At 36.2% G+C, this 20,715-nt stretch overlaps 1 protein-coding gene across 1 annotated transcript in view; it reads left to right on the top strand.

Annotated features, from left to right (window-relative positions):
• The first annotated feature begins 841 nt into the window (after nucleotides 1-841).
• nrn1la (neuritin 1-like a) overlaps nucleotides 842-20,715 on the top strand; it is a 45,567-nt gene continuing 25,693 nt past the window's right edge. Inside the window, exon 1 of the mRNA XM_048169195.1 lies at nucleotides 842-1,081. Within this exon, the coding sequence (XP_048025152.1) occupies nucleotides 1,027-1,081 (55 nt within the window). The 5' untranslated portion in view covers nucleotides 842-1,026. The remainder of the gene's footprint in view (nucleotides 1,082-20,715) is intronic.

Here is a 20,715-nt window from a genome sequence, read left to right as displayed (position 1 = left end):
ATATATATAGATGAAATATAGATGAAATATTTGATGTAGCAGTAATATTGCTGTGAATTTCATGTTTTTCAATATTTGTTTTTGTAATGTTGCTGTTTTCTAAATTTACTTAATTTTAAGTAAATATGTTTTAAAATCATAAGATGTGATTTTGTTTTAATCAGTGTTATATCAGCAAACATTAACAGACACACTAGTGTTAGTGTTTTGAAGTATTAACTGTCCATACATTGCACTTTAAAAAGAATCTGTTGAGGCTCTTGTTGGTGAATACAATACAATAAATTTTTTGGAATATATTTTTTCTTTGTCAAAATAGTACAAGATTATCCTACAATATATGTGGCATCAAATAAGGGTTAGCACAAAAGTAATCTAAACATAATCCAAAATAGATTATGTTACCAAAAATGTTTTATCTAAGAGATTATATTACTGATTACAAATTTTGTCATGTAATTTGTAATCAGTAACTGATTACAATTCATAAGTAATCTACCCAGCTCATATATATATATATATATATATATATATATATATATATATATATATATATATATATATATATGAAGACTTCAGATGCAAAAGCCTCTAAGTGCCATCTGAAATTTTCTTCTAAAATTAGCATTTTTATCAAGCTTGTATGTTTAGGGTCAGTAATTTCACTCTAACGTCAACGAAAAGGACCTATTAATTGCCATTAGAATGAAATTACTGACCCTATACAAGCTTATATATATATATACAACTGACGTTATCATTATGTAATGTTTGCTCATGACTTATAAATGATAGTGTATATAGACCAGCGTGTAGTAATGCGTGAGTGAAATGAAAAGTTGTACTTGAAACAAACCTCCGTTGAGCAGCCGTGTTCCCGCAGCCTCCTCCCCTTTACTACAAGATACGCGCGCTAGTGAATCATTCATCACTCCAGCGCAATGCGAGCTGATGCTCAGAGTTTCTATTAAATGAACACATCTGACTGAACTACCTTCAGTTTCTGTGCGCTGGGATCTGTTCAGGATGACACCTCTCCTCTGCAACGCCTGTCTCATCTTGCCTGTTGCTTTACATCTGCGTAAGTTGATGTTAATACATTTTCTAAATTGTTTCAACCGGTTTTCTTTGTCAAATCTTGTGTTAAATTGGGGAATTGCTCGCTTTTACCAGCATACACCTGAGTGAAATCGCTGAATTGTGTGGTTTATTTAGGCTGCTGTGAATCAGCGTCAGAGATATTATGAGTAACATAGACCGAGAGAGGTTATTATGTTAGTGTTCAGGGGCTGAAAAATCGTTTTAAACGAAAAATAATACTGGAGTATATAAGCGTGTATCTGTCCAAAGTGCTGCAGAGTTGAGGCTTGACTCGAGCTCTGGATGTTGCCGGGGCACCGCTGACGCTTCGCTGTTTCTTTGGAGTCATGTACAACTGTTCTTGTGACTTATTTCCCTCGAGGATTTAGTGTGTGTGTGGGAATAACACAACGATGGGAACAAATCGTGAATGAAGCATCTGTTCACTCCCTCACAGCTCTTCTCTCCTGAGTACATCCCCCTTTTGGCCATTTACGAAACAAGATGTTATCAGTCATCACTAGTGTGAGGGAGAAAAATGTGTTTAGCACTTAAAATCATGAACGATGATTCATCGTACGGAGTTGTGATTCTGATTCTTCTTAATGATTCAGGTGCGTTAACAGTTGCATTGGCGATTCTTTTTGTATTTTTGAGGAAGAAATGTTTGTAATTAATTAGAAAGAATGATAGAAATGTAATTTAAAAGATAATTTAAAGGGTTAGTTCACCAAAAAATGAAAATTCTGTCATTTATTACTCACCCTCATGCCGTTCCACACCCTTCGTTAATTTTCAGAACACAAATTAAGATATTTTTTAATGAAATCCGATGGCTCAGTGAGGCCTGCATTCCAGCAAAATCATTTCCTTTTTCAATACCCAGAAAGCTACTAAAAACATATTTAAAACAGTTCATGTGACTACAGTGGTTCAACCTTAATATTATAAAGCAACAAAAATATTTTTTGTGCACCAAAAACAAAACAAAAAACACAAAATAACTACTATAAGCTTTGGAGAGTAATGAATCTTTTGTGTTGAATCACGGTTCAGAGCGCCAAAGTCCCGTGATTTCAGCAGTTCGACACGCGATTCGAATCATGATTCGACACAAAAGATTTATAACGCTCCGAAGCTTCATAAAGCAATGTTTTGAAATCGGCCATCACTATATAAGTCGTAATTTTGTTTTTTTTGCCATACCAAAAATATTCTCATCGCTTTATAATATTATGGTAGAACAACTGTACTCACATGAACTGATTTAAATATGTTTTTAGTACCTTAATGGACCTTTTTCCATTAATGGAGAGAGGAAATGTCATTGCTAGCTATACAGGCCTCACTGAGCCATTGGATTTCAACAAAAATATCATAATTTGTGTTCCGAAGATTAACAAAGGTCTTACGGGTGTGGAACGACATGAGGGTGAGAAATAAATGACATTTTTTTCATTTTTGGGTGAACTAACCCTTTAAGGTAAATGTAGGCTAGGGATGTGCAATGATTAACTGCGATTAATCGTTTGCAAAATAAAAGTCTGTGTTTACGTAATATATGTGTGTGTTCTGTGTATAATAATTATGTATATATAAATACACACACATGTATAAATTTAATAAATATATGCATTTTAATAAATATATATATATATTTTATATTACATATAAATATTAATATTTTATATATAAATCTAACATTTTTCTTAAATATATACATTTATGTGTCTGTATTTATATATACATAATTTTTATACACAGAACACACACATATATTACGTAAACACAGACTTTTATTTTGCAAATGATTAATCGCGATTAATCGTTGCACATCCCTAATGTAGGCTAATCCAATCTTGGTCCAAAAATTAATTGGTAACACTATCTATCTATCTATCTATCTATCTACAAAATACCACTGATTACACTAATAATTTGTATCTTTAAAAAGTTGTTAGCCTATATGAACAATCAGTAACTATTGCGCTGATTTAAGTCTCACAAGCTTTAACAGTTCTTGAAAAAAATAATTCGAAACAGCGGTTCAGTAAGTGAGTCCGATCCGATTACATCAGTAAAGTGTTTTTGATTCACTAAATAAAGAACCGACTCAATCATCCAAAGTCATTCATTCATTTATGAATCGCACTGCTCTTGTACTTTAGGTTTCTGATTCTTTAAAAAGAACAAACTCAAAAGAGTCATTCGCGCAAGATTCGGACTACACTGGTTGAGTTGTAAGTGGTTGATTCATTCAAAAAAACCGGCTCATTAGAGTCATTCGTTCTGACTACTCTGGACTGTTCAAATGAAGATCTTTCAGTCAACGGAATAGATCGTTATTTGTCGACGTGTTTCTCATAAATATTACCACTAAGCATTATGAGAATTATATTATCACATGATGACCTATGATTATAGTGGCTCGACTCCACAACAAGCCACCACCACAATTGTTTGTATATTTATTTCTAAGCTTTTTTGTGCTTTTATTAAACAGGACAGTCGAGAGAGACTGGGTTGGGGCTTTTTATATTAATGTTCTCTTCAGAATAACATCAGAAGAAACTTTACATAAGAAACTTATATACAAAAAATATATGTCAACCTGCATCCGTACTGCGATTTAACTTGCTTACTGCTGCTCCACAGCTCCCGCCGAGCCACCCTACATATCATTAATTTATAATGCCATAAAATATGAGCTAACTATACTTATATGAAATATAAAACATAGGAGGTCCAGACTGTCCACATGATCAAAAACAATCATTAGTCTGCGATACACCCACATTTGATCTAGTTTAAATTTAGTTGAAGTATTTGGCAACTCATGGCTTTCGAGAAAAACATTCCCACATTCTAACAAAATGTGCAAGTACATTAGTAGGTGCTTTTCAAAACCATAATTTACAATAACTTAGAATCAAATAGTTAAATGGAGAGAATATTAAGATGAAAAGATACTGTACATGATTAGAGACCACAAAATAAACCCATGATAATTGCTATAATACAATGTACATCTATTTTTAGCATGTCTGTCACATTACCACACTGTAGAAGGATATCTTTTGTAACTACAGATGAGACAGTGAACACAAGGGACTTGTAGAGTGTGGAAGTGGTTATTTATATACAGTATACACAAGTGAATCAATGTTCAGCGTGAGATCTAGAGTTAAACGAATAATGAAGAGGAGTGTCTCTGTTGGAATATGACTGCAAAGTCACTGAGGATGGACAAGGTCATGGTTTCGATTCCGAGAGAATAAATGGTTACTTTGGATAAAAGTCTTTCGCTATCAAAGGTAAAAAATAAAAAATACTGCACGCAAATAATAGACATTCTAATACAATTATCCTTCATGAAGATTCCAGTGGTAGGCTATAAGTAATACTTGCAAACCAAAGCACTGTTCAGTCCCGAAGTGCTATTTACTGAACATACAATTCAGTAGTTTATGAAAAAGACAGATTTTTCATATATTGTAGTCATAAGTAGTTCCTGAATTGTTTTTAAATACCTCACACTGGGTGGTGAGAGTTTTTGATTTAGTTTAAATAGAATAATTTATATTTTGGTTGATTTTAGGAGTAAAAGAGAAAATGCTCTCAATCTTTTTGCGCTCTCGTTCTCTCCCCACATCACTTTCATATTCATACGCTTTTGGTTTGAAAATTTAAAGCATGCTCTGTAGACAGTTCTCCGCATTGAAAGGAGCAGACACGACTTCTGAGTAAAGATAGTTTTAAGACTCCTTGAAAAGTAGGACACTAATGTTTACCGCCAAGGTTATCATTCCATCTAATGTTCGTTTCTGCAACAGTAATTACTCAGTAAATAGGAAGTGGTCTGATTTTGCAGGATAGACAGAAAGAAGACTGTTGATATACTGTAAAGTGCCAAGGTCTTTCCCTCCCGTGCTTTTCAGAGTGTGTGATGGCAACTTCTGAAGTGTTTGAGACATCAGGACTTGCTTTTAATTATTAATAATGCATATACACACATGGAGTGGGGTCTAACATCTGAGGCCTCATTGAAAATCTGGGATTCAAAGTTGAATTTAAACCTGTAAACAGAAAGGTAAAATAAATAATAAAAAATGTAAATAAATAATAATAAAATATAATGTGCAACTAGTCAGTGCACTGAGGCCCCATTTACACTAGTGCAGTTTCGTTTTAAAAGGCACAAGTTTTGCAACGGTTACGCCTGTCGTTTACTCTATGCCGGCGTTTTCGAACCTCAAAAAAATGGAGACTTTCGAAAACGCTGCAGACCCCATTTTTGACCCCATTTTTAAACGCCAGGGTTGCGTTTTAACCTAAACGGACCAAAATGGAGGCTTTTGAACACGATTGCGTGGCTGCCTACATTCGCTCTGCTTATCTTTGACGACCGTGTAAACAATAACATGGAGACTGAACTCAAAAAGACTATAGAATAACACAAAACGCGTCACTCTTGTATTGTTTTGAATCGGATCAAAGTGTAACGCGCAATATGGCGGAATAAGTCCCGTCTTCTAAATAAGAGCCAATCGGTGATTGGTAAAGTCATCATGCAGCTGTTAGAAGCTCCGCTTCCTATAGACCCCGTAATCGCCTACGTCATTGTGACGTCACTGCTCTAGCTGGAGGCAAAACATAAGGAAGAACTCACAGCAGCCGTGCTAAAAGTTTGAGGTTTTGACTTTAAAATGTCGTCTTGTTGTGTTTTTGGCTGCCAGAATAGAAGGAACAGGACTTTTGGTTCAAAACATTTTGGTAAAGTTTTACCAGATCCCGGCAGACATTCTTTCACAGAAATCAAGTTGACAATTGTGGTTGAATGCAATACGCCATACAGACTGGATGGAGACGATCATAAATAATGCTCGTGTTTGCAGTGCACACTTCATATCAGGTAAAATAATCGATGCATATGTAATGGTTTGTTGGTTTTATCTAGTACAAATCAGCAAGTTTCTGTTTAATAGGTGAAAAGTCGCCAACCTTGAGCGCACTAGCTAGCTTAAATGTTAAACAAACATACAGCGATAGTTGTGTGTGCCATCCTTTGAATGGTCTCTTAAAATAATCCACATTATTAGCCATAATCATAGTTAGCCCAGCGTTAGGTTACATTAGACAATAAGCCTTGACAAAATTCCCCGAACCACCCGAAAGTAATTCATATGTTGTCTAGGAAATATCCAAAACTTAAGTTAATTTACAAAAATAGCTGTCACGGTCCCGCAGAGTCAGTGACTGTACATATTCGGACAGTTCTGAACCTTCTTCTGCATCCATGTTCAATAAATCCCTCCTAAAACATGCTAGCTTACGCTTGTCAACATTGCGTCCAGCGTCTCTTTTTGCCTCCAGCTAAGCCCCGCCCACCAGGAAACGTTGCAGTGTTTACAAACTTTTAAGGGGTCTATAGAAACAGTCAGATTCGCACCTCCGAAATGAGACACGAGAGATGCGCATTTAGGACTGACGCGCATTTGATGTTTCCCCATTCAAAGAGATGGGAGCTGCACTTGCATGCCCAAGAGGCGTTTCAAACATGGCCGCCGAGTGAAATGACTTGTTTTAAAGGGACTGTGCTGAACTGCAATCTTTGCTGGCTTTGCTGTAATTTTTAGTAGTTAAACTCTGCATTTTTTTAATACTGCAGCTGCCTACATGCACACGAGGCAATTGTTTACACTTGTATGCACATGCCCAGTGTGCATGAATGGTCATGTGTTTTTGGTAGTGTAGTGGACAAAAAACAAAAATGCACTAGTGTAAATTGGGCCTGATTTAAGTAACAATTCTTGGCTCATATAGTGTTTTTGATTTACGAAAAATAAATGGTTCACAGTCATTTGTTCGAGAACTGTGACTACACTAGTCGCATTAGTCTAGTAGCATTGTTGCGTTGAATAACCGAAATTATACTTAGTAAGATGTTCCTGTAATGGAACTGAACATCAAAGAATCACTTGGTTTCTGAATTAAAAAAAAAAAAAATCACGGTTGCACTTTATTTTACAGTATTTTACAGCGTTCTTCTTACCTAAGAAAGTACTGGGTAATATAAGGCGACTACATGAGTTAAGGTTATAGATTTAAGAGTAAGCTCAAAGTTAGTACATAGTTATTACACAGTTATTGTAATCACTATATTAAGTACATAGTATGCACATGTGGAAATAAACTAAAATAAAGTGCAACCAAAATCACTGTTAGAAAACAAAACATGGTTACACTTTATTTCAATGGTCTACTTCAGACATAAGTAACTTTGCAAATACAGTACATGTCAACTAACTCTCATTAGAGTATTTGTAGTAGACTGTTAGGTTAGGGTTAGGTGTTAGATTTCGGGTACTTAGAATAGGTTGACATGTTGCAAAGTTGGAGGACCATCAAGATAAAGTGTTAGCAGTTATTAAGCAGACAGTCTGCTAATACTCTAATGAGTGTAAGTTGACATGTAGTTGCAAAGTTACCTATAGTTGGAAGAATGTCTAAGTGGACCATTGAAATAAATGCTGAAAACGTCCCCAAAAAGGCTTGAGTTGTTTGCCAATTTAACTGTCACCCAAAAGCTAACATAGTTGTTTCTCTTGTTTAAATCATATTAAAATCATGTAGAAAAATGCAAAACAGAACCATTTTAAATAGTCTCAGACTTTTGAGCCTCACTATACAATCGACCTTGTCTGAGAGTGTCTGGTCTTTCGTTATAGACACTGTATATAGCTTAGTCCCCAAATAAGCGCTGTGAAATTAACCAGCAGCTGAGGCATGACATCCCCTCGACTCTCCACCCCTGTGACACCGCGAATGAATATTCATGAAAAAAGTGACTTACTTCTATCGAAGTTACAGGAACTTGTGTCCTCTAGAACTAATGAATCCTGAGTGATTCAGTGGTGTGAGCATTTGTGTGCATGTGGTTAGTGTGTGTGTACAGGAGAGAGAGATAAGACAATGATAGAACATGCAGGGGTAATTAAAGGCAGCTGAATTGGACGCAGACTCTGCAGTGAATAAGGACCATTTGTGATTTTAACTGAATATCCAAGGTCACTGCAGTCCATCTCCCAGGTGGTAAATTTTGTGTGGGTTGCATATCTGCATCGGAGGTAGGAAGCTCACTGAGTCCCTCGGGACACATAAAGGCTAAATGTGCAGCCAAATATGGTCATCACCCATTTTTTAAAAAGACTTTGGGAAGAAAGTCTCTAATAAAGTCGACTGGTACTTTTAAAGGGTCAGTTTACCCAAAAATGAAATTTCTGTCATTAATTACTCATTCCAAACCCATAAGACCTTTATTCATCTTCAGAACACAAATTAAGATATTTTTGATGAAATCCGAGAGATTGTTTTTTTATCTTCCATAGAAAGAAACGAAACTACCACATTCAAGGTCCAGAAAAGTAGTAAAGACAGTGTTAAAATAGTCAACATGACTATAGTGGTTCAATCTTAAAGGTGCCAAAGAACATGTTTTCAAAAGATGTAATATAAATGTTAAGTGTCCCATGAATGTGTCTGTGAAGTTTCAGCTCAAAATACCCCATAGTTGTTTTTTTATTAATTGTTTTAACTGCCTATCTTTATAAATGCGCTGATTCAGGGTACGCGGCCCCTTTAAATCTCGTGCTCCACGCCCCAAGAGCTTGCGCTTGCCTTAAACACCATAAACAAAGTTCAATATAACCCTCAAAATGGATCTTTACAAAGTGTTCGCCATGCAACATGTCTAATCGCGTAAGTATAGTATTTATTTGGATGTTTACATTTGATTCTGAATGAGTTTGATAGTGCTCCGTGGCTAAAGCTAACATTACACACTATTTGGAGAGATTTATAAAGAATGAAGTTGTGTTTATGCATTATACAGACTGCAAGTGTTTAAAAAATTAAAATAATGACAGTCTTGTCTCCGTGAATACAGTAAGAAACGATGGTAACTTTAACCACATTTAACAGTACATTAGCAATATGCTAACGAAACATTTAGAAAGACAATTTACAAACATCACTAAAAATATCACGATATCAATGATCATGTCAGTTATTATTGCTCCATCTGCCATTTTTCGCTATTGTTCTTGCTTGCTTACCTAGTCTGACGATTCAGCTGTGCACATCCAGACGTTAATACTGGCTGCTCTTGTGTAATGCCTCGATCATGGGCTGGCATATGCAAATATTGGGGGCGTACACCCCGACTGTTACGTAACAGTGAATGTTAAATTAAATAAAATGTTATGTTGAGATTTGCCATTTCCTCGGAGGTCGTTTAAACAAATGAGATTTATATAAGGAGGAAACAATGGAGTTTGAGACTCACTGTATGTCATTTCCATGTACTGAACTCTTGTTATTCAACTATGCCAAGGTAAATTCAATTTTTGAATCTAGGGCACCTTTAATGTTATGAAGCGATGAGAATACTTTTTGTGTGCAAAAACAAAACAAAAATAACAACTTTATTCAACAGTTTCTTCTCTACCCTGTCATTCTCCTACGCAGTTTATGTCGAAGACACAGTGCAGTGCTTCCAGGTTCTACATCAGATTTTATGCCTATTTTTGTTTTGTTTTTGCACACAAAAAGTATTCTCATCACTTCGTAATGTTAAGGTTGAACTACTGTAGTCACATGGACTATTTTAATGATGTCTTTACTACTTTTCTGGACCTTGAATGTAGGGGTGGGCGCTACCGGTATTATGTTGTGCCATGATATAGATTTTGCTATACTGTGGATACCGTTAAATATTCATGAATTCTAATTTTGCATTTATATTGTTTTGTTTAATTTTGTACTCTTTACAACTTTTAAAAACTACTAATGTCAATACAGATTCGACGCTGAACTTTTAACTTTTTGTCCGCTACCGTGTCCAGGCTTTAGTAATCAAACACAGAGAGCATTGTAACAGTCCAAATTAATAGAACACAAACCGCCTACTCAACAAACCAGCGTGCATATAGACAATAGGGGTGGGAGAGAAAAAAAATAAATGCATAGATGCAATGATTCTGGATCGATTTTGAGCTTAGTTTTTAACCGCAGATGCGTAATGACGCTTCGTGTGCTTGGTGCGTGTAAACTGGCATGGAGCAGAGCAAGCGTTTTCAATTCATTCCTACTGAAGTTGAGTGTGAAGCGCGGAAAGTTCGGAAAAGCTGAACCATATTACATTCGCGGGATTCATCGCACATGGCGAGAAACGCTTGCTTTGCTTGATGTTACGCTTGCAGTTTGTGGTCTCGCCCGCCGGTAGGCCTAGTTTCCTTAATAATGCTCTAAGAAGGCATCATTTATGTTGTTTGGAATGTTGTGGGTTTATATATTAAAATATGAAATTCACTGACAGAAAACTGTTTTCAAATTCTCACGTGCGCTTTTTTAAGAACACTCACGCATGCGGATATGTGCGACTAGTGCTTAAATGTACTTTTTCTCAAAATGCTTCTATGACGCGAAATTGATACAGACACAAGCTGCGTTCCATTCGACAGGGTCCCTACGCAGTGTTCACTGCTCCCTACTCCCTGAGCACGGTATATCAGTTGAAGTGGACTTCGCTGACAATAATCTTTCATTTGGAACGCCCTGCAAACGTCATCAAAGAAAGTCAACGACAGAGTCGCAGAGATTGATAACATAAATAAATAAATAAATAAATAGATATTTTAATTTACTTTCGAATTTAAAATTGACTCTTAACAGATTTGAAGCTGTAACTGTCATGCCATATGAAAATAATTTCTCATTTGGTTAGCTGTATAAATGTATTCTTAATCCATGGTCTTGTGCGCTTTTTTTTCCACGCGCAGCCGCATAGACACTCCTGAGGTAACGTTAAATAAAATAAAATAAAATAAATGATAGAGCCTTAGCTGCTTTTCAACACTTTTACTTTGTCATGCCTATTCATACAATAAAATATACAAATGTAACACTCATCGCCATAACCATTCATACTTTCGTTCGTATAAAATGTATGAATACTCAAAACCAGAGAGCCGTTAAACTCTTTCAACGGCTCTGCTTCATCGTAGTTCTGAATGGTGACGTGGTGCGCAATGACAGTTGGGTAATTTTACCTCTCTACTTCCTGTGAAGTGATGTATCGATGTTCCCTTATTCCCTATGCCGTTCGCAGTGCCCTTCGAACTGAACATGTTCGCTCCCTTCGGAATGGAATCTCACTTAAGATGGCGAAATACCCTGTGAAGTCCACTTCGCAGTCCACTTACGGTCGAATGGAACGCACCTACAGTCATTTATGTCTTAAAGTATTAAACAGACAGGACAGAAACTTCTTATATTTCAAAAGAGATCTGTGCATTAGTCTGGATGCAGCTTATTAGATCACTATATCATCAGTAATAATCAAACAACCATAAAGCTGAGAAAGATTTCATCAAAAATATCTTAATTTGTGTTCCGAAGATGAACGAAGGTCTTATGGCCGGTTTGGAATGACATGAGGGTGAGTAATTAATGACAGTAATTTCATTTTTGGGTGAACTAACCCTTTAAATAGTGTATTTGACTGACTTAAATGAATATGTCTGTATACATATCAAGGTGATTGTGAACATCATAATGTTGCAATAGAAACACATATTTCCTGTCACACATTCTGATTTTGGATTGTTCCTCTAACTATAATGGATGAAGTCAAGTGCACTGGCCAAATTAAAGTTGCCATGAAATGGAAGTTGCGATAGTCTTTTCTTCCCTATTGTGAACCAAGTGAAACGGCTTCTCGAACAAGAAAATGTAGGGCTGGACTTTGATTGGATCATTGGATGGTTGTGGTTTGCTTTTGCTGTGATGTCATGTGAGTGACAGGTAGCCCCGCCCTCACGCCAGGAAACACGTCATCATAGAAGAGATCACTGCAAGAGGGAGGGGAAGTTATTTTAATTCAAATTTAATAAAAAAATTTAATTAGATTACGAGGTCTAAAAAAAAAAAGATGTGTACTGATAAATAATTTATAATAAATACTTCAATATATCGTAAAAACAAGAATTGTCCAATTTGATTTAAGCCAGTTGAGCTGTTGCTTTTTATTATTATTATAATTATTATTATAGAGAGTTAGAAAGACATCAGCTGTCAAGGGCCAAAAAGTCCTTTAGGTTTGTCTTTTCTGTTTCAGTGGTGCTGTGGAGGTGGACATAAAGAAAGATTAATATGGCTGTCAGGTTTGTTTGATCACGGTTGACTGACTGCTCCCTCAATGGCTAACCCTTTGAACCAGTTGAGCTGAGACACGTACACTCACTGTTGTTTTCTGTAATTTCAGCCATTATGTGACAAGCATGGATAGTTTGACAGAGATGTTCTGAAGAGAACACCATAAAAACTGGTCTCACAGGATTGGGAAAACAACACACAGGATGGACAGAGAGGAAAATAAGGGAGTTTTGTTGTGAACAGAATACAAAAAATAAAAGAATACAAAATAAGACATGAGATGAGAGGAGAAGAAAGAAGAGATGAGATGAGACAAGACATTACAAGGCAGTAAGAGGAGAGATGAGATGAAAAGAGACAAAATGAGAGAAGGAATGTCAAGATGATGAGATGATCAATGATGAGACCACGAAAAGAGACCAGATGAGATGAGACATGAAGACACGATGAGAGAAAAAACAAAATAAGATGAGACAAAATAAGTAGTGATGAGACAAAAAGGGAAGTGAAGAGATGAGGACACAGGACAAAAGAATATGTGAGATTAGACAAGACTAGGCAAAACTAAAAGAGATGAGACAAGACACGAGAAGAAAAGAGATGAGACAAAGAGACAAGAGTGGTAAATGAGTAAGGAGACGAGACAAGATGAGAGAAGTGAAGAGATGAGGAGACGAAATGAGATGTCAAGACACGTCATCGGGAGACAAGATGAGAGAAGAAATGAAATGAGATGAGTCAAGATGAGGAGACATGAATAATGATGAGACAAGGAGAGAAGTGAAGAAATGAGGAGACAAGAGTATATGTGAGACAAGACATGAATAGGCTAAATTAAGAGTTGAGACAAGAGACGAGGAAAATGAGAAGAGACAAGATAAGAGAAGGGAAGAGATGAGAAGACAAGACCAAAGAAGGAAAGATATGAGATTAGAGGAGATGAGATGAAAAGAGATGAGACAAGATGAGAGAAGTGAAGAGATGAGGAGATGAGATGACAAGACATGAGACAAGGAGACAAGACAAGAGGAGAAATGAAATGAGATGAGTCAAGATGAGGAGAAATGAATAATGATGAGACAAGAAGAGAGAAGTGAAGAGATGAGGAGACAGACAAAGAATAGGTGAGATGATGCAAGACTATAGGCAAAAAAAGATGAGAGGAGAGATGAGGAAAGAAGAGAAGATTAGAGAAGGGAAGAAATGAGGAGACAAGACAAAAGAAGGAAAGAGATGAGACATGAAGAGAGATATGAAGAGACAAGATGAGAGAAGTTAAGAGATGAGGAGACAAGATGAGATGAAAAGACATGAGACAAGGAGACAAGATAAGAGAAGAAATGCAATGAGATGAGAAATAAATAATGATGAGACAAGAAGAGAAGGAAAAGAAAAGATGAGGAGACAAGACTAGACAAAATTAAAAGAGATGAGAGAAAAGACAAGGAAAAAGAGAAGAGTGCAGAGAACAAGAAGAGAGAAGAGACAAGATTAGAGAAGGGAAGAGATGAGATGAGGAGACACGACAAAAAAGGGAAGAGATGAGACAAGATGAGAGAAGTGAAGAGATGAGGAGATAAGATGAGATGACAAGACATGAGACAAGGAGACAAGACAAGAGAAGAAATGAAATGAGATGAGTCAAGATGAAGAGAAATGAATAATGAGACAAGAAGAGAAGTGAAGAGATGAGATGAGGAGACAAGACAAGAGTATATGTGAGACAAGACATGAATAGGCTAAATTAAAAGAGTTGGGACAAGAGACGAGGAAAATGAGAAGAGACAAGATGAGGGAAGGTAAGAGGTGAGAAGACAAGAGCAAAGAAAGAAAGAGATGAGACAAGCTGAGAGAAGTGAAGAGATGAGGAGATGAGATGACAAGACATGAGACAAGGAGACAGGTTGAGAGAAGAAATGAAATGAGATTAGTCAAGATGAGGAGATATGAATAATGGTGAGACAAGAAGAGAAGGAGAGAAGTGAAGAGATGAGACAAGACAAAGAATAGGTGAGACGATGCAAGACCATAGGCAAAATTAAAAGATGAGAGGAGAGATGAGGAGAAGGAAAGAGATGAGGAGACAAGACAAAAGAAGGGAAGAGATACGACATGAAGAGAGATATGAAGAGACAAGATGAGAGAAGTTAATAGATGAGGAGACAAGATGAGATGAAAAGACATGAGACAAGATAAGAGAAGAAATGCAACGAGATGAGATGAGAAATAAATAATGATGAGACAAGAAGAGAATGAAAAGAAAAGATGAGGAGACAAGACTAGACAAAATTAAAAGAGATGAGAGAAAAGACAAGGAAAAAGAGAAGAGTGCAGAGAACAAGAAGAGAGAAGAGACAAGATTAGAGAAGGGAAGGGAAGAGATGAGATGAGGAGACACGACAAAAAAGGGAAGAGATGAGACGAGATGAGATGAAAAGAGATAGGACAAGGACACACGACCAGAGAAGAAATAAGATGAGTTACGACAGGGTGAATGATGAGTAATGATGAGACAAGGAGACAAGGCAGGAGGACAGAAAAGATTATATGAGATGAAAAAAGAGAACCGATGAGAAGACCAGAACAGAACAGAACAAAACATAATAATGGATAAGAATTCTGCAGACGAGAAGAGAGGAGAAGAATGCTGCAGCCTTTGGAGAGAAGATTGCCGCAATTGGAAGCGGCCCAGCCTGTATGCCTGGAAGCATGCACTAACCCTGATAAGTTACAGCTGGGAACTTCAATGTTGCAGTCGATAAAAACTCATTAGAGCAGGACTGGGTCACTGTGTTAGTGTCCAGTGCAATGAACCTCGCATTTACTCTCCATCAGAGAGGATGAGAGGAGCGTCTATTGATCTTAGCAGTAAACTCATTTATTTGGCGGATGGAAAATGGTTTCAACATGGTCTCAACTCGCACCCCAGCTAGGGTCCGCAGTCTCCAGGCCATGCACTCGAGGGAAGGACAAATACAGTGAAAGGGTAGAGAACAGAACATTCGTGCTAACAGCGAGTGTACATTTTGAAACACCTCGGCTTTTCTCCTGTGTGAAGTCTGAAGTCAGAGGTTTGAGAGCTACTTTTGTTTAGCACAGGCCCGTTGCCAGAATATACAGCCTTACAGCTCCAATTCTGTCATTATTATAGAACACAATCTACTTCCAGGAAATCTGCTTCTGTTCCTCTGACACTGCTTAAGAGGAGAGAACTATCCACTGCCCAGAATAGCATCTCCACCTGTTTGAGTCTCCCTGAAAGCCTTCCCTTGATTCCAACCCCAAATAGTTAGTCAGAGCTGCCAACTCTCACACATTGAGCGATTCATGCACGCAATTGACCGTTCCCAAAGACCAGCCCCCTTTAGTAACTGTCGCTATGTCCGACAAGCCATGCCGATCTCTCACCACATGACTTATAGCATCAAATAAACATGAATGAGCATCATAAGGAATGTTGTTTCAATCGCGGAAAGACGTCAGTACACACAATTTTTCCAGTTCAAGTCCACTAACGTTAATCTGCTAACTCCCCTGACTGCTTTGTCGGACAAAATGGCGGATTCTGAGTTATGATTGGTTAGATCGCCTGTCAATCAAGCTCCTGGCAAAGGGTCAATTGACGCTGTTTTTATGCTCTTAGGCGGTGTGTCCACTAAAGCGTTTTTCCAGCGGTTAGCATACTTTTCCAATTGTTTTCAGTGAGAACGCCATGTTTTTTAAACGCCAAGAGCGAAAAGCCATGGTCAAACAAGACTTGTCACTTTAAAAGTACGAAATTTCATCAGATGCTGTAACAATTATGATATGACGGCATGATCTACAGCGTCTTTTTTATAAACATGAATTCAAAATATATAACATATAATAATACATTCAAAATGTAAAAATATACAACCTACAAAACCTTACTGCATAAATATCATTCTTTTAATTCAGCCAAGAGGTCACGACAAATTGACATCTTCAACTGCCACTTTCTGCTTGTACAACGTCAACAGATGACAACATGACAACAACAAGCATATTACCCCCCAATTTAATTGCCTCAGAGTGTTTCTTATTAGCACTAGTGAGGTTAAAGCATGTTAAAACTAATTTAAGGTGGCGTCTGATTCCCTGCTCTGCAACAGAAAAAAATATGTTCAAATGCAGACTTGACAGACCACTCTTGTAGACATGTTTGTCTTGGTTTTCTAGTGTTTCAAATCAGTAGAGATTGTGATGGTTCTTTAATTCCAGGAAACCTATTTACACTTATGCCTTACATAAGATCTGTATATAAACTACATGCTATGAATCTTTAATTGTGTAGCTATGTGGATTCCCCTGTCAGGTTTCAATTGTAAATAATGTAAAGCTGCTTCGCCAGATGCTTCTGTCTAGGTCCTTCAAAAAGACCTTGACTGCATTCATTTTCTAGTCCGTTTTCTGTATATAATGTGCAATGAAATTCCCATTTGTGTTGCCAGTGAGTCATAAGGCTTACAAAAATTGAAATGGTTATTGAAGCATATGTCAGAATTCATCTTTGGTCAGGTTCTGGAAGTAAAAACTCTATTAAATTTTTCCATAGGGAAATTGATTTTCAACAATAACGGATAAACCTTCAAAGACGGCCTTACTGTGAGCTACGAGGTTGTTAATTGATGAAGCTGAAAGCCCTCATTATTTCAACTTATTTTTAAAATAATCGTGTTTAACAGCAGAACTTGTGGTGAAAAACTACATTATCCATGACGCTGTGCAGAAAATTCCACCAATCAGAGAGTCGAAACAAGCAAAACGCTTAGCTCCGCCCACTCCAATGAAGCACTGCGAATGACATAATCGATTCTGTCTCCCGACGCTCTCAAAATACTTAAATATTTGTACACATGCACATTTTGCAATAAACTTAAAATGTATTGTTTTTATAAACATTTAACAGAGATTTCACTATGGGAGAAATTAATGGAAAATACTTGGAAAAAGTGGGCGGGCACTATTGCACTCAATCACACGGCTCTCTGGAATACTTATTTCTGATTGGTCATTCATGGCAATCAGCACTCAGATATTTTCAAGGCAATACTGTTCATCAGACAGATCATACGAGTCATACATTTTATCGTTTTTATTAAAAATGACCTTCAATATTAATTTTTCTGTCATATTGCTGAAGTGTTTGTCTTGTTCCTTGTTTTGTAGTAGGCAAGCCTTTCTTATAGTTAATGCTTTAAGATTAGGGTCAGTGGTGGCCTAATGGTTTCTTAACCCGAAGGTCACGGATTCAAGGTGTAGGTGGGGGGAGTGAATGACCAGTGAATGACCAGCGCATTCAAATTAATATAATGTCCACTTATTTATTTATTTGGTGTCTAGCCATATAATAGGCTCTGCATGGAGGTCCTCTCATGTTTATTTGGCAATAATGAGCAGCTAAAGCACATTTTCCCTTTTTTAACCAAAGGATCACAGTCTTTTGTTAGGTGTGCCATTTACACCAATCATCATTTCAAACGGTCCTGTTTATCATTTTATCATTATTTATCATCATTTTCTTTGATCATCCTAGAATAAAGCATTCTGCTGATTAGATTTTGTACAGTCCCTGCTGTGAATCTGTTCAATAACATAATTGCTTTTTCTGCCCTTGTCCAAATAGTATGCCAAGTGGTTCAATTATTTTGTGGCCTACTTCAGAGAACAGTGTTGCAGATTTCTATGAAAAATAAAAATATGTTCTGGCTCTTTCCTAGTAAATAGCATTGAAAAACATCATGACTCACTGGCTTGTATAGTATGGAGCTCTTAGAATTCAGCCTTGCTACCTCTTTCCCTGACTAAACAACGATTCAGAATTTTTAATATTCTAAATTTAAACCCACTGTTTCTTTAGTTTCTGAATCTCTAATCTCGACAATATGAGAACACGGGGAGGGAAAGGTTTAAAGGGCAGGTGTATTTAGGGCATTTTTGTTACTGTGATAACAAGAGTGCATCATAGGTCAAATTAATATGAATGAAGATTCATATTAACATATGAATGTGAATAGAGCACAACAGTAACAGCCCATTTTTCACTGGCCTTGGCTTCAGATGTACGGTACTTGTCCTTTTCATTTACTTTATAGAGATTAAAAATATTCTTCAGTAAAGATTTATAAGCCTTGAACAAACCATCAAGCTCTGAAAGAATTCACAACATTTGATTCCATGCAGCAAACTAATTGAAAATTGTATGGTATAAGACTATGCAATGTGTACGTTTATGAGACAAAGACTCATTTCATGAAGCATTGCGAATTACATATCAAATAGAATATAAGTTTATGTTAAATATTTAGATGTAGACAAATATGTGTAGGAAGACTGACTTGATTGTCATTCTCATGTTTTGGTTTAGTCTCTGTTTTCATGGACTTTTAGTTTGTATATTCTTGTTTTGCATGTGTTCAGTTCCTGTTTCCCTAAGTTACTGACTATTTCTATAGTTACTAATTATTCCCTTACAAAAAATAAGTATAGGCTACTTCAAGTTAATGTTATTAACTATACTTAAGTAAAGTTCAAGTATTTTTAAGTATACTTTATGTAGTAAATATAGTAGTAAAAATAGTTTATTCAAGTGTGCCATTAATATACTTCTTTTAAACTTAAAAAATAAGAAAGTATACATTCAGTCTACTTTTTATGTACTTAAGTATACTTGATTAATACTGACAGAAAAGTCTTGTACTCAATATTTTGATCGAGATATACTTACAAAGTATAATTGCGTATTCTAAGTATGCTTGGCTTGTAGTTGTATTTACTCATTTGATTAAGTAGCATATTAAATATTTTCTTTAATAGTTTTCTTTAAGTGAACTTAACATCATACTTATACTGTAGTTTTATTATAAATCAATAAAGAGTAACACAACAACAATCCAAGTATACTTAGAATACTTAATTATACTTTTAAGTATATATCAAGCAAAAAATTAAGTACAAGTATAGGCTAAATATACTTAGACTTTTCTGTCAGTATTAAGTGTAATTTTAAGTATATTTCTGAGAAATACGTAAAAAGTAGACTGAAAGTGTACTTTATTATTTTTTGTTTAAAAGAAGTATACTAATAATAGCACACTTCACCTTTGTCCTGTTTGGCTGCTCTGGTATATATTTCCCTGTGTTTCTATCTTGAGTTGTCATTGTCTTTGTTAGCAAAATCTGTCACACTGTGTTTTGATTTGACCTGTATTGTCTTTATTCATTAAAACTGCTGCAAAAGTTCCTCTACTCAATACTCCTTACTGCACTGTGTGACAGTCATTGGCCTGTTGAGCTCTCTTCAGGATTATGGGCAGTGGTGTTACTATCCTGGGATGGGAATTTAAGTGGGCAATATGAGAACAAATAAAATTAAAATGGAGGCAGGAGCGATTCCAGACAGTGCCATGTACTATATATGATAGCCAATACTACAACAAAACAGACACAAAAAAGAGGCTATAAAAAAAAAAAAATAGTATAAAGATATAAAAATTTTATTAAAAGTTCTAGTAAGTTTTTGTTCATTCAATCGAAGCTAAAACTTTCGATTTATTACTGGCTGGGCAGACCACACTTTTGGATGCCCACCCCTCTGTCCAATTAAGTATGATTTTTATATATATATATATATATATATATATATATATATATATATATATATTAATTGTTAAGTTAATCAAAATGACTTATGGCTTGTACAAAAGCATATATCATTAATTACCAACCTTGGAGCTCATGGTAGGTCAGGTCTTTGTAGAAAGGTTTATGAGTTAACATTAAAAATCAATTTCTCTATGGAGAAAATAAATGGGATCTTACTTCCTGAACCCTACTGTTGCACTCTATTGTAATGTAATTGAGAACCACTTATCCCAGCTCACGGATCATCCCTAATCCCTGGCCTGTTGATTTATTTATTTTTTCTATCATTGTCTATACACCACTGCAAAAATGCTCTTATCAGCATGGAAATCACAATGGTTATTTTTGGAGTGCAAATTTTTGCTGTGTATTTACTTTACATTTCAGACTCCTCCTTAATGAAGTAAGTGAGGTTTTCATGTTCAGTGTGTAAAGAAAGCTGACTTCACAACATGGCCAGATGAAAGATTTGAAAGAAACAAAATTTGCATATGATCAAAAGGCTCTTGGGAACCTTTTCCTCCTTCGCATTGGGAGTATGGCGAGAGACAGATATTAAGACCTAATATCAGAGCTTTAATGCAGTCATAATTTTTCACCGTCTGACTGAAATGTATGTGAGAGCATCAAACGTTCAGTTAAACATGACTGATGCGTTCAAGTTTCGCATCCTAATTGTGTTTTGCTGCTTCTAGACGATACCCCACCCCAAAGCCCCCGCAGACTGCTCCTTTTGATTGTTTGAATATTGTCTTG

The sequence above is a fragment of the Megalobrama amblycephala genome, linkage group LG19 (genome assembly GCF_018812025.1).
Source record: "Megalobrama amblycephala isolate DHTTF-2021 linkage group LG19, ASM1881202v1, whole genome shotgun sequence".
In the NCBI taxonomy this organism is placed as follows: Eukaryota; Metazoa; Chordata; class Actinopteri; order Cypriniformes; family Xenocyprididae; genus Megalobrama; species Megalobrama amblycephala.
The sequence above is the reverse complement of the archived record's forward strand: the minus strand, read 5'-3'. Positions and strand labels throughout refer to the sequence as shown.